Below are 12,770 nucleotides of genomic sequence, written 5' to 3' on the forward strand. Positions count from 1 at the left end.
ACAACAGTGCTGGGGATGAGGTTTCCTTTGACCAGAATGGAATATTGGTGACTGGATTTGATATTATAAACTGGGTCACATTCCCAAACCAATCCTTTCATAGAGTGAAAGTGGGAAAGCTGCATCCCCAGATTGCTGCAGAGAAGATCACCATTCATGATGATGCCATCACATGGCACCGCAGCTTTAACCAGGTAGGTTCTGACTGGAGGTAACATGTTCCAATTTTGAATGCATTTCTGGTATGATGTCAAATCCGATACATGTCTACTCACAGTTAAGACCCACAGTGTTCAATTAGGAATATTCCGAGGTAGTTGTGTATAGCATTGCAGCATAAGGAGACTTGGAGAGCTGTGTCAAATCATGATATGACATGACAACATGTAATTGAGGTGGAAAAGTTAAAATGCAAGTCAGGAAAAGCAACCATCGAGGCATGAATTCTGCGAAATATGACGTGCCCACAAATACAGAAATGTACAAGGAGTTGTATTTAGCTTGGCAAGGAATGTAGACAGCAGTGCTAGCTCTAGCTTTGGAGGGCCCCCGGGCAAGACACTTCGGCCCCAGTCAACCTTCTAAGCAAGACACTTGCTCCTGCTGCTCCTCTTTTGCGACCTTCTTCCACCTGCTTGTTTGCCAGGCACTAAGCCAATGTGAATGCAGACAGTGGCATCTCCTGTTGCTCCTTCTCATCAGAACTGTTCTCTGGACCAGAGGATGGGGCTGGTGAGTGAGCAGGATGAATTGGTGAAGAGGAGGAGCATCGTCAAGGTGGCCAATGTAAGAGGGCCCCTGATGGTGTATGTGTCATTGACAAGTGCTCAACCACTCTGCCCTTTGACTCTGGCCCTGGTAGACATGAACTGAAGTTCAGCAGTAGCAATTATGGTTGGTTTGTTTTTTCAGCATCCAATCATTCCTGAGAAATTGTGTGAAGTGGGTGTAAGATGAAGTTACTGAATGTCATCTTTTCCCTCCATCACATAGCAAAAAAGAAGCAAAAACTGCCAGAGAGCAGCAGTAGCCCATTGGATTTCAACATACTGTAGAACTTTGAGGATACCATTGTTCAGCACCTACTGCCCATTCCCCTAACTGTTCCTCCACCAATCATACAATTTTCCAAACATCAGATCTCATTGTTAATATTCTTATTTTTTTCTGTTTCTGATCTAGGCATTGCCCCTGTCTTTGTGTACTGAAAGCTGCCTCCCTGGTTATTTCAGGCGAAAGCAGGAAGGGAAGCAGATTTGCTGTTATGATTGCCTCCCATGTCCCAAAGGAAAAATGTCAAAGCAGAACGGTAAGAGTTGTGATGTGCAGGGTTATCTTATGATGCTTAGGAACATGCATGACAAATCCATGGAGTGGAAGCCAGACTATTATACAGTTGTGTGTGCAGGAGGCAAATTTGCACGCACACACACACACAGCCAAGAGTGTCCCCAACTGCAGCATTTAAGACATTTCAATTCTGATGAATGGCATCCATCCATGTACCTGTATGGAAAATGCCATTTATTAGTGCCGAGACTCAAGGAGACCCAGTTTTCCTTCACAGATATGGGAGAGAGAGAAAACTCAAAGAAGTTGTGACTAAGTATTGAACACTTATCAAAAACCAGATATTAATAATATGCTGACAGTATATCATCATACTTAAAAAAGGTGAGAAGCTTATAATTTCATTTCTTTCTTTTATTCCTCACCCTGCTTTAAGTGAGCTCCCTTTGCTTACTTACTCTAACTGACTCTAATGCAGGGGTGGGGAACATGTAGGACTTCAATCATTGTTGCACTACAACGTCATTGGTGATGATGGTTGAGGCTAATAAGAGGAGGAGTCAAGCATCTGGGGTGTGACATCTTGCCCGCTCCTGCTATAATGGATTCCAAAGGCCCAAAGAGACAGTACTTTAAATCCATATCTTGCAGCTACTCTAAGGTAGGTGCAGGTGGGGAGGATGGATGATCTAGACTGAGACCCTAGCATGAGAGTGGAGATTGTAAACAGTGAGGTAAGGGGAAAATAATGGGGGTTCTTTTCGACTTCCTGGATAATGCACAGGTTTGTTCTTGGAAAGATTTTGGTATGATGACCACTCCTGGGTAGAGTGACTGTGGTCCTGAACCTTCTCCATTTCTAGACTGTCTCTCTGACAGTGGATTGTTACAAATCCACAAATCCTTAGGTATGGTTTTGTAAACCTTTCTAGATTGATGAGCAGTAACAACCACTTTTTTGAGCTTCTCAGAGATGTGTTTTGATAGTGGCATGCAGTGTTTCCTCACAACCATATGGTGAAAACCAAACTCAGAAAGTTTCTGATCCTTTTACAGGGTGGGTCCTCCCAAACTCACCCCTGAAGTACAACCTCACCACTTAAACACCTAATTCTAATTACTATTTTTAACTGAACTGATGCAACTGGGGGTTCACTTACTTTTGCACATACCCTAACTCTTAGGTACTCATTTGTTGTATTTCACAAGACACAGAATTGGCTAATGTAAATACTATTGGATGTGCAGAAAAGTACTGCTGTTCATGAAGGGTAGTAGGGATGTTGGAGAATTCTGCCACGTATTCCAGGGAGGCCAAATGCCAGCGCATTCGGCCCCCAAGAATCCATCGTGAAACGAAGCCACCCACCCCACCACTCTGCAAAATGAGCCTGGAACAGAGCCTACCTTTGTCGGCCGTTTTGGTGCTCCTCGAATGGCAGCCGCGTCTCTTTCGAAAGGCCGTGATAGGCTACGTAAGTATTTACATAGCCTATCACGGCTAACGCAGGGACACCATTTGCGTCCCTGCAGAGGCCGTGATACACTATGAAATTATATATGTAGCCTATCACAGAAATAGGAAGGAACGCAAATGGCGGCCGCCATAGCTGCTGCAATTTGCATCTGTGTCTATAGCTGTGATAGGCTACGTATATATTTACATAGCCTATCACGGCAAAAGACAGGAGCACAAATGGAGTAGCAGCCTCCATTTGTGTCCCTGCGGAAATATGTACATAGCCTATCATGGCAATAGGAAGGAACGCAAATGGCAGCCACCGTAGCTGCTGCCATTTGCGTCCGTGTCTTTAGCCATGATAGGCTACGTATGTATTTAGGTAGCCTATCATGGCTAACCCCTTCATGGATTACTGCCTAGTTGTGGCAAAGGGGCTTGCGTAACTCAGTGAAGCTATAAGCTATGCCGTGCAGGGCCACCCAAGACGGACAGGTCATGGCAGACAGTTCTGACAAAATGTGGTCCACTGGAGAAGGAAATGGCAACCCACTCCAGTATTCTTGAAAAAAAAAACCCATGGAATGTATCACAAGGCTAAAAGAGATGACGCCAGAAGATGAGCCCCTCAGGTCGGAAGGTGTCCAATATACTACTGGGGAAGAGCAGAGGGTATTTCCAAGTAGTGCCAGAAAGAGTGAAGCGGCTGGGCCAAAGCCGAAAGGACACTCAGCTGTGGATGTGTCTGGTGGTGAAAAGAAAATCCGATGCTGTAAAGAACAATATTGTTTAGGTACCTGGAATGTCAGATCAATGAATCAAGGTAAGCTGGATGTGGTCAGACATGAGATGGCAAGATTGAACATCGACATCTTGGGAATCAGTGAACTAAAACGGACAGGCATGGGCGAATTTAATTCAGGTGACCATCATATCTACTATTGTGGGCAAGAATCCCTTAGAAGAAATGGAGTAGCATTCATAGTCAACAAAAGGGTGGGAAAAGCAGTACTGGGGCACAATCTCAAAAACGATAGAATGAACTTATTATGAATCCAAGGCAAACCGTTCAGCATCACAGTAATTCAAGTCTATGCCCCAACCACAGAGGCCGAAGAAGCTGAGGTTGATCGGTTCTATGAAGACCTACAACACCTTCTAGAACTAACACCAAAAAAGATGTCCTCTTCATCATAGGGGATGATGGACCACTGATTTTGTTGTTGTTGTTGCAACACCTTATCAACAAACATGTGACTAGGGCATCTAGGCAATTACATGTTCTTTTATGGCTCTTAAAGCAGCTTTTGATTCCATCCCAAGGCACCTTTTGTGCAAGACATTAATTAAATTTCATGTCAGTAGCCAACTGCTTGAGCAAATTCATGGCTTGTATACCGATACGTCCATGAAGGTAGATTAGGTACCCACGGGCAATTGTCCAACACAGTCAAAACCACTAAAGGGATGTATCTTGGCCCCATTACTTTTCAATCTGCATTTGACTGATATAGTTGAATATGTATCACGATCACAATTATTTTTTTTTTCCTTTAAGAGCAGGTGACAAATTCATCTCAATATAGTTGTATGCAGATGATACCACACCTATATCCCACTCCCAAACAGATTTTAGGAGATTATTAAATCAGTTTGGTGCATAGTGTAAAGAGAATTTGCTTAATGAAAAACCTACATAAAGATTTACGTAGGCTAAAACGGGGAATCAAAAAGGGACACAAATAGCGCCCACTAGGCTATTTTCATTCCCCTTTATTTTCACCATCATAGTCTATGTGAAACATAGATTAAGAGGGCAAAAATTAGGAACACAAATGGCGGCGGCCTTAGCCGCCACAATTTGCACACGCAGTTTTTTGTTTTTTGTTTTACCCAGAGCCCTCCGTGGCCGGAAACCCAGTTGCAGATGGTTCTGGCCTGGCTGGGACTGCTTGGCTGCTCTGCGGAGCTGCCCCAGACTACAGCCGGCTGCAGAGGATTCGGGGGGGAGGAACGGAGCGCCTCCCCCCCAGGCAAATAGCGTTGCCCTTATTTTCACCGTAGTCCACGTAAATCTTTATGTAGACTACAGCGACCAAATAAGGAACGGGAATGGCGGCTCCCTATGGGGGCCGCCATTATCCGTACGTGCTTTTTTTTTTTTTTAAGTCACTCGTGATAGGCTATGTGACGATTGACGTAGCCTATCACGGCTGACTTTGCAAATCTAGCCGTGATAGGCTACATTAATCACGTAGCCTATCAGGGGGCATTTTTTTTCTTTTATTGCAATGGTGGCAGCGGCAGCCAGTCAAAGACTGGCTGCCGCTCCCGCCCCGCTCTAACACCCACCGAACCGCCGGCCGGACCCGCCGCCGGGAGGGACATTCCGCAAAGGTAAGTCCCGTCCCGGGGGGGGTGGGGGGTGGGGGGGTTCGGAGGATTTCTCCCCGAAACTTGTTTGGGGGGCCAAACACGTTGGCACTCAGCCCCCCGAAGTTTCGGGGAGAAATTCTCCGCCATCCCTACCGCTGAACCGCTGCCGAACCACCGCCGAACTGCCGCCGAACTGCTGCTGGAGCCACTGCTGCCAGGAAGATCCGCCCAGTGTAAGTCCCATCCCAGGGGTGGGGGGTGGCAGACAGTTCCATCACCGATTTCGGGGGACCGAATGCACTGGCATTCAGCCTCCCCTAGATTCGTGGCAAAATTCTCTGACATCCCTAGCAAAGAATATTCAGTGTGAATGTTCAAGTAGATAATGGGCTGTATTTTAAAATCAGCACCCATTTATATGCACCTTTCCTCACTTCCTCACTGCCCCTGAAACTCCCAACTTATTGTACAGATTTAATGAGTTTTGAACTCTGGAAGTAGGGATGTTGGAGAATTCCACCATGGATTCCAGGGAGACCAAATTCCAGTGCATTCGGCCCCCCAGCATCCGTGGCGGAACAAAGCAACCCCCCCTGCCACCCCCGAAATGGGCCAGGAATGGAGCCTACTTGTTTGCGGCCGTCCGGTGCTCTGTGAATGGCTGCCATGTCTGCAGCTGCCATTTGCCTTCCCACAAATGGCTGTGATAGGCTATGTATTTATGTAGCCTATCACAGCTAACGTAGGGATGCCATTTGCATCCCTGGGGTGGCCGTGATAGGCTATGTAATATACATAACCTATCACGGCAATAGGCAGAAACGCAAATGGCAGCCACTACGCCATTTGCATCCCTGTCTTTTGGCGTGATAGGCTATGTAAATATATACATAGCCAATCAGGGCAAAAGACAGGGACGGAAATGCCAGCGGCTACGGCAGCTGCCATTTGCATCCCTGCACAGCCCAGCAGTAGCCGGATGTCCGGCTGCGGGCAGCCATGGCTGGTGGCTCCGCAGAGTCACCACGGAGTGAAGCTAGCCAGGGAGGATTTCGAAGGGAGGGACGGAGCACCTCACCCCCACTGCAGATGTCCCTGGAAGAAACCAAGTAAGTGGTTCATAATGCCCTATCATGAAGGCTTTCACTAATGCTTGGTTGAATATTTTACCATTAGCAGTATTAGAGGGAAGGTCCATATAAATTAAGGGCCTGTTCCTGTGATTGTAGGTTCACTGAAGATCTGGCCCATGTGGTACTTTGGTGCCCAAGATCTAGGGATGTCAGAGAATTCCGCCATGGATTCCGGTGAGGCCAAATGCCAGTGCATTTGGCCCCCTGAACTCCATGGAGCAATGGCCTACCACCCCCCACCCCCCCTGCGGATCCCTCCCGGGATGAGACTTACCTGGGGCGGATGTTCCGGATGGCAGCAGCTCCAGCGGTGGCTTCAGCAGCGGCAGCGACTCCAGTGGCGGCTTCGGCAGCAGCGGCAGTGGCTGAACTTCCAACCGGCTTCCGCCGCCACCGCCATTTGCAGCCTGTCCCCCCCCCATTCGTAATATGCTACGTAAAGACTTATGTAGCTTATCACGTCTGGGTTTTTAAAAAAAAACGCATACGCAAATGGTGGCGGCTACGGCTGCCGCCATTTGCGTTCCTTATTTTTGGCCATCTTAGTCTACGTAAATATTTACGTAGACTAAGATGGCGAAAATAATAGGGATGTACGAAAGTTCTGCCATGGATCTCGGGGAGGCTGAATGCCAGCGCATTCTGTTTGCCATGGCTATTGTGCTAATGCAATCAATATTTGTTATTGTATCAGTCAATTTGTGTGAGAAAAACATTAACAGAATGACTGAGAAAATGGACAATAAATCTGTTTCAATTTCAGATATGGATGACTGTTTTGAATGTCCAGAAGACCAGTATCCAAACAAAGACCAGGATTCTTGTGTTTCCAAGAAAACAACCTTCTTGTCCTATGAAGAACCTTTGGGGATCACCTTAGCTATTTTGGCACTTTCCTTTTCTTTCTTTACAATGGTGGTGCTTGGGACATTTTTGAAACACCACAATACTCCCCTTGTCAAAGCCAACAACCGGGACCTCACCTACACTCTCCTCATCTCCCTCCTCCTATGTTTTCTTTGCACATTGCTCTTCATCATTCCACCTGGGGAGATAATATGTCTCCTCCGACAAATTAGCTTTGGCATCATCTTCTCAGTGGCTGTGTCTTGTGTGCTGGCAAAAACTATCACAGTGGTTCTGGCTTTCATGGCCACAAAGCCGGGCTCCAAGGTCAGAAAATGGGTGGGGAAAGGCCTGTCGAACTCCATTGTTGTTTGCTGTTCCTTTCTCCAGGCATGTATTTGTATTGTATGGCTGGGAATCTCTCCCCCATTTCCAGATGCTGACATGCACTCATTGGTTGAAGAAATTGTACTGGGCTGTAATGAGGGGTCTTCAAGTATGTTTTACTGTGTCTTGGGCTATATGGGTTTTCTGGCCATTATCAGTTTCACTGTGGCTTTCTTTGCCAGGAAGTTGCCGGACAGTTTCAATGAGGCCAAGTTTATCACCTTCAGCATGTTGGTCTTTTGCAGTGTTTGGCTCTCCTTTGTTCCCACCTACCTGAGCTCCAAGGGGAAAGACATGGTAGCTGTGGAGATCTTCTCCATCTTAGCTTCTAGTGCTGGATTGCTGGGTTGTATATTTTTCCCAAAATGTTACCTGATTGTCTTAAGACCGGAGTTAAACACCAGGGAAGAGCTAATGAGAAAAAAAAAACCATGAATAAGCAAACTTTGTAGTAGGATTTAGGATTGCCTTAACAGAAGTGTGTGTATGTGTACATGTTGTTGTGTATTCACTCCATCGCTTTCGACTCTTCGTGACCTCATGGACCAGCCCATGCCAGAGCTTCATGTCGGCCGTCGCCACCCCCAACTCCCCCAAGGTCGAGTCCGTCAACTCCAGAATATCATCCATCCATCCTGCCCTTGGTCGGCCCCTCTTTCTTTTGCCTTCCACTTTCCCTAGCATCAGCATCTTTTCCAGGATATCCTGTCTTCTCATTATGTGGCCAAAGTACTTCAGTTTTGCCTTTAATATCATTCCCTCAAGTGAGCAGCCTGGCTTTATTTCCCGGAGTATGGACTGGTTTGATCTTGCAGTCCAAGGAACTCTTAGAATTTTCCTTCAACACCACAGTTCAAAAGCATCTATCTTCCTTCACTCAACCTTTCTTATGGTCCAGCTCTCACAGCTAGGGATGTACGAAAGTCACTTACCTGTTCGCGGATTATGTTGATGGTGGGGGGGCGCTCTGTCCCTCCCCCCAGAATCCTCCGAGGCTGGCTGTGCTCTGCGGCAGCCCTGTGGAGCAGCCGGCCAGGCCCAGCCAGGCCAGAGCCATCCTCAGCCAGATTTCCAGCCGCGGAGGGCTCTGGGTAAAAATACCCCAAAAAACGTGTACACAAATGGCAGCGGCTATGGCCGCCGCCATTTGCATTCCTTATTTTTGCCCTCTTAATCTATGTAAATATTTATGTAGAACATGATGGCGAAAATCAAAGGGAACGCAAATAGCATAGCGGGCACTATTTGCGTCCCTTTTTGATTCACTGTTTTAGCCTATTTAATATTTACGTAGGCTAAAATGGGGAATCAAAAAGGGAGGCAAATAGTACCCGCTACGCTATTTGCATTCCCCTTGATTTTCGCCATCATAGTCTACGTAAATATTTACGTAGATTAAGAGGGCAAAAATAAGGAACACAAATGGCGGCGGCCATAGCCACCACCATTTGCGTATGTGGTTTTTTTTTTTTTTTTTTAACCCACCCAGCCATGATAGGCTACATAAAGATTTACGTAGCCTATCACCTCGTGTGTTTTTTTTAAACCTAGTCATGATAGGCTATGCAAATCTTTACATAGCCTATCACGTCTTTCTTTTTCTTTCTTTTCTTTTTTTTTTTACCAGAGTGGAAATGGCGGCGGCGGCAGCCAGTCGAAAGACCGGCCACCGCCGCTGCCGCTGCTGAAGCCGCTGCCGCTGCTGAAGCCACCGCCGGAGCCACCACCACCCGGAAGATCCGCCCCAGGTGAGTCTCGTCCCGGGGGAGAACCGTGGGGGGGGCGGGGGGAAGGACATTCTGCCACGGAGTTCGGGGGCTGAATGCACTGGCATTCGGCCTCACCGTGATCCATGGCGGAATTCTCTGACATCCCTACTCACAGCCATAGGTTACTACAGGGAATACCATTGCTTTAACTCTGCTGACCTTTGTTGTCAGTGTGATGTCTCTGCTCTTAACTATTTTATCAAGATTTGTCATTGCTATCCTCCCAAGAAGTAAAAGTCTTCTGATTAGGGATGGTGGAGAAATCCACTATGGACTCCAATAAGGCCGGATTCTTTAGAATCCGCCCCCCTGGAGCCCATGGTGGAATGGACTACCCCCCCGCCACCCCCCAAAATCCCCCCAGGACGGAACCTACTGCTGCCGGCCGGTGGGGTCCATCCACTGCCACCATCCGCTGCTCCAATGCAAATAGCATCCAGCGTAGTGGATGCCATTTGCGTCCCTGTTCTTTCCAGTAATAAGCTACATAAAGATTTACGTAGCCTATTACTGGAAAGAACAGGGATGCAAATGGCATCTGCTATGAGGATGCCATTTGCGTCCCAGTGGCCAGAGCCATCTGGCAGCTCCGTGGACTCACTGCTGAGTGGAGCCAGCCGGGGCCAGCAAGGATTCCAGGGGGGAGGAACAGATCACCTTCCCCCCCTGAGGATTCCCACAGACCAAAGGTAAGGGGGTTTCGTACACTCCTACTTCTGATTTCCTGGCTGCAGTCAGCATCTGCAGTAATATGTGTACATATATACATATACATATACAAATACATATACATACATACATATATCCTTCAAACATCATGCCTGAATTAGAAAAAAAAAACATTGAGGAGAAGCCCCGATTCTGCGAGGATAACACCTTAATTTAAAAGACACACACATCTGGAGCAGGGGATAGGATGGGGTAAAACTTAATCTCATTTGAAGGGATAGAATAACCCCCTGCTCAGTGCAGGAAGCCTGATTCCAAGGCGGTCGCCCATCCAACTGGTGACCGGGGCTGACCCCACTTAGCTTCTGAGATCAGACAAGCAAGCGCACATCCAGCCCTTTGTTTGTTTTCTGAGGAAACAGGGGCTGCTGAGGAAGCTATGTGAGCAGTAGCTGGAAGAAGACATGGGGCTGTCAAGAGCTGTGATTGGACAGGAGGGAAATGCAAACACTGTCATATATGGACAGGCGGGGGAGGGGACTATGACCGGATATGGTAACAAAGGCAGAAAATCAGAGCACATTAAGGGGAAATACTGGGATACCAGGGTATTGAAAGCAGGATCACGGAAGTGGGAAATTCTGGTTCCAATTCGAGGCGGGTACTGCATAGTGTGAAAGGCAGGCGGTGAAACCTCATTGGAAGCGAAAAAAGGTGGTAAGTGTAGATCCAGCCTAGGATGAGAAAATGGGGGCTTCCACTTAGTGACTGCTGAGAAGAACTTCAACCTTTAAACAATATCACTCACACACAATAGACGGGTATGAATGGAAAACGTCCACAACATCAACGTTCCCCCTGAAACAGCACCTAGATGCATTTTGAATTGAATTTTTCCCTTGAGACCTTTGAGATCACCACTCATCCTAAACCTTCCCTATTTTCACCATTGAGTGCAATACTCTCACTTTGCCTCAATCCGAATTGACATGTCTCTTGCTGTTCCATAAAAAAAAGTTAGAAGAGACTAGCAGAGGTGAGAATTATTATTTTTTTCATGATGCCATAGAGAAATCAGAATGTGAGGATTGTGATTTTCGCCCCTTATAATTATCAAAATGACTGTGATTAATTCTGCTTCTTGTTGAAGCCCATCTGGAGACCCAGTTCCCATTAGCAAAGCTAAGGACTGAGAAGGGATGGATAGTACAAGTATGCCCTGTACTCTTCAGATCTGGAGCTAGAATCTCAGCGCAGGGAAGGCTGTCTCAGAGTGACCTCACATGCTTTGAGATTCAGGTGCAAGGCTTCAGAACAGAATGTGAGGAGAGGGAGGAGTGAATGGCCATTCAACTCAGGCTCTTATATCCTTCATGAAACTTAAGCATCATACAGAAACTAGGCTGATGTTTGTGACTGAGAATTTAGAACAATAATGATGGTATTAGTGCTTTTATTGCTTGTGCTGCCTCTCATGGCATGCAAGACTCAACTTAAAAAATGCACTGTTGGTGATCCTCTCCCTATTCTTCACAGATACTTTCAACCAGGTGACTTCATCATTGGTGGCATAACTTCTTTTGTCGTTATGCCTAGAGACCCAGATAACTTCCATGAAACCCCCCATCATTCACTGCTTGGTGAACCACTGTAAGAAAGTATATATTTCCATATATTTCCATTATATATGTCAACCCAGAATATATTCTTAAATACACATCAGAATTACCTCCTGTCATTACTAATTTCAGTGTAAATGACATCATGCTTATCTAATCCCATTACATTTGCTTGTGCTTCTGAAGGGAACTACATGGAACTACTTTTCTATGCAACCCTTATACTGAAGGATTAAAATAACAATTAATTTCTATAATGGTCTGGGATTCTGCCAGCACATATGACCTATACTTGGGTTGGACTCAGAGCATTAATTGCTAAAGCCAACTATCTCCAGAAAATGACTGACTGAATTAATCCATAGGAATGGCAGCGTTCAATCAAAAGACATGCAACTTTTTCCACAATGCAAAAGAAACTGGAATCCTATACATACATCTTTCTTGCAGGAATACCCAGAGGGCACCCTGGAAATGATTTGCATTGCATTCATTGTAATCATATTAAAATCCTTATTTTGCCTTTGTCATATAGGGTTCTGTTTTCTTTTCAAAAAATTCTCTGCCAAAAACATTTTGCTACTAGGTTTCCAAAGTGGTTACTTTATTGCATCTCTTATTTTTGAAATAGGAAGGAAGTGTGAGCATCTTAACATTTAGCCAGAAAAAGATTTGAGCTATTGTTTGAAGGAAAGGGCATATTTCATATATTGGCTTTCCCACTCCCTTCTTAGCATAGGATACGTAGCTAAACCATTATGGCATAGCTATAATACGCTGTTACTTGTGTCCGTTTATGCTGCAACAGATTAACATGCCCACCCCTCTGGCAATAGCTAAACTGAGAAAGCCTAAAGAAATGAAGATGTAGGACTTTTATTTTCCACCTCATTAAGTAAACCTGAACTGACCTGTAGGGATGTTGGAGAATTCCGCCACAGACTCCAGTGAGGCTGGATTCTTTAGAATGGTGGAATGGCTCCCCCGCCACCCCCTGAAATCCCCCCCGGAATGGACCTACCTGGCAGTGGATGCGGCAGCGGATGCAGTGGCGGGTGTAGCAGCGGCTCCGGCTCATCCTCTGGCCGGTGCTGGGCTGCTGCGGCCAAAAATGGTGGCCGTAGTAGCGGCCGCCATTTGCATGCCTGCATTAGGCCATGATAGGCAATGTAAGTATTTACATAGCCTATCATGGCAAAGGGCAGGGGTGCAAATGGCCGCC

General features: G+C 46.3%; 1 protein-coding gene across 1 annotated transcript; it reads left to right on the forward strand.

Moving 5' to 3' along the window:
- The first annotated feature begins 1,191 nt into the window (after nucleotides 1-1,191).
- On the forward strand, nucleotides 1,192-7,926 carry LOC146341807 (vomeronasal type-2 receptor 26-like). Its single transcript, XM_084807695.1, has 2 exons — nucleotides 1,192-1,309; nucleotides 7,022-7,926. Exons 1-2 carry the CDS (start codon nucleotides 1,294-1,296, stop codon nucleotides 7,924-7,926), a joined length of 921 nt encoding a protein of 306 aa, XP_084663821.1. The 5' UTR covers nucleotides 1,192-1,293.
- Nucleotides 7,927-12,770: the final 4,844 nt, after the last annotated feature.

This window comes from Heloderma suspectum, chromosome 6, assembly GCF_057233095.1.
Source record: "Heloderma suspectum isolate Gila_16-S chromosome 6, 16-S_ref, whole genome shotgun sequence".
Lineage (NCBI taxonomy): Eukaryota > Metazoa > Chordata > Lepidosauria > Squamata > Helodermatidae > Heloderma > Heloderma suspectum.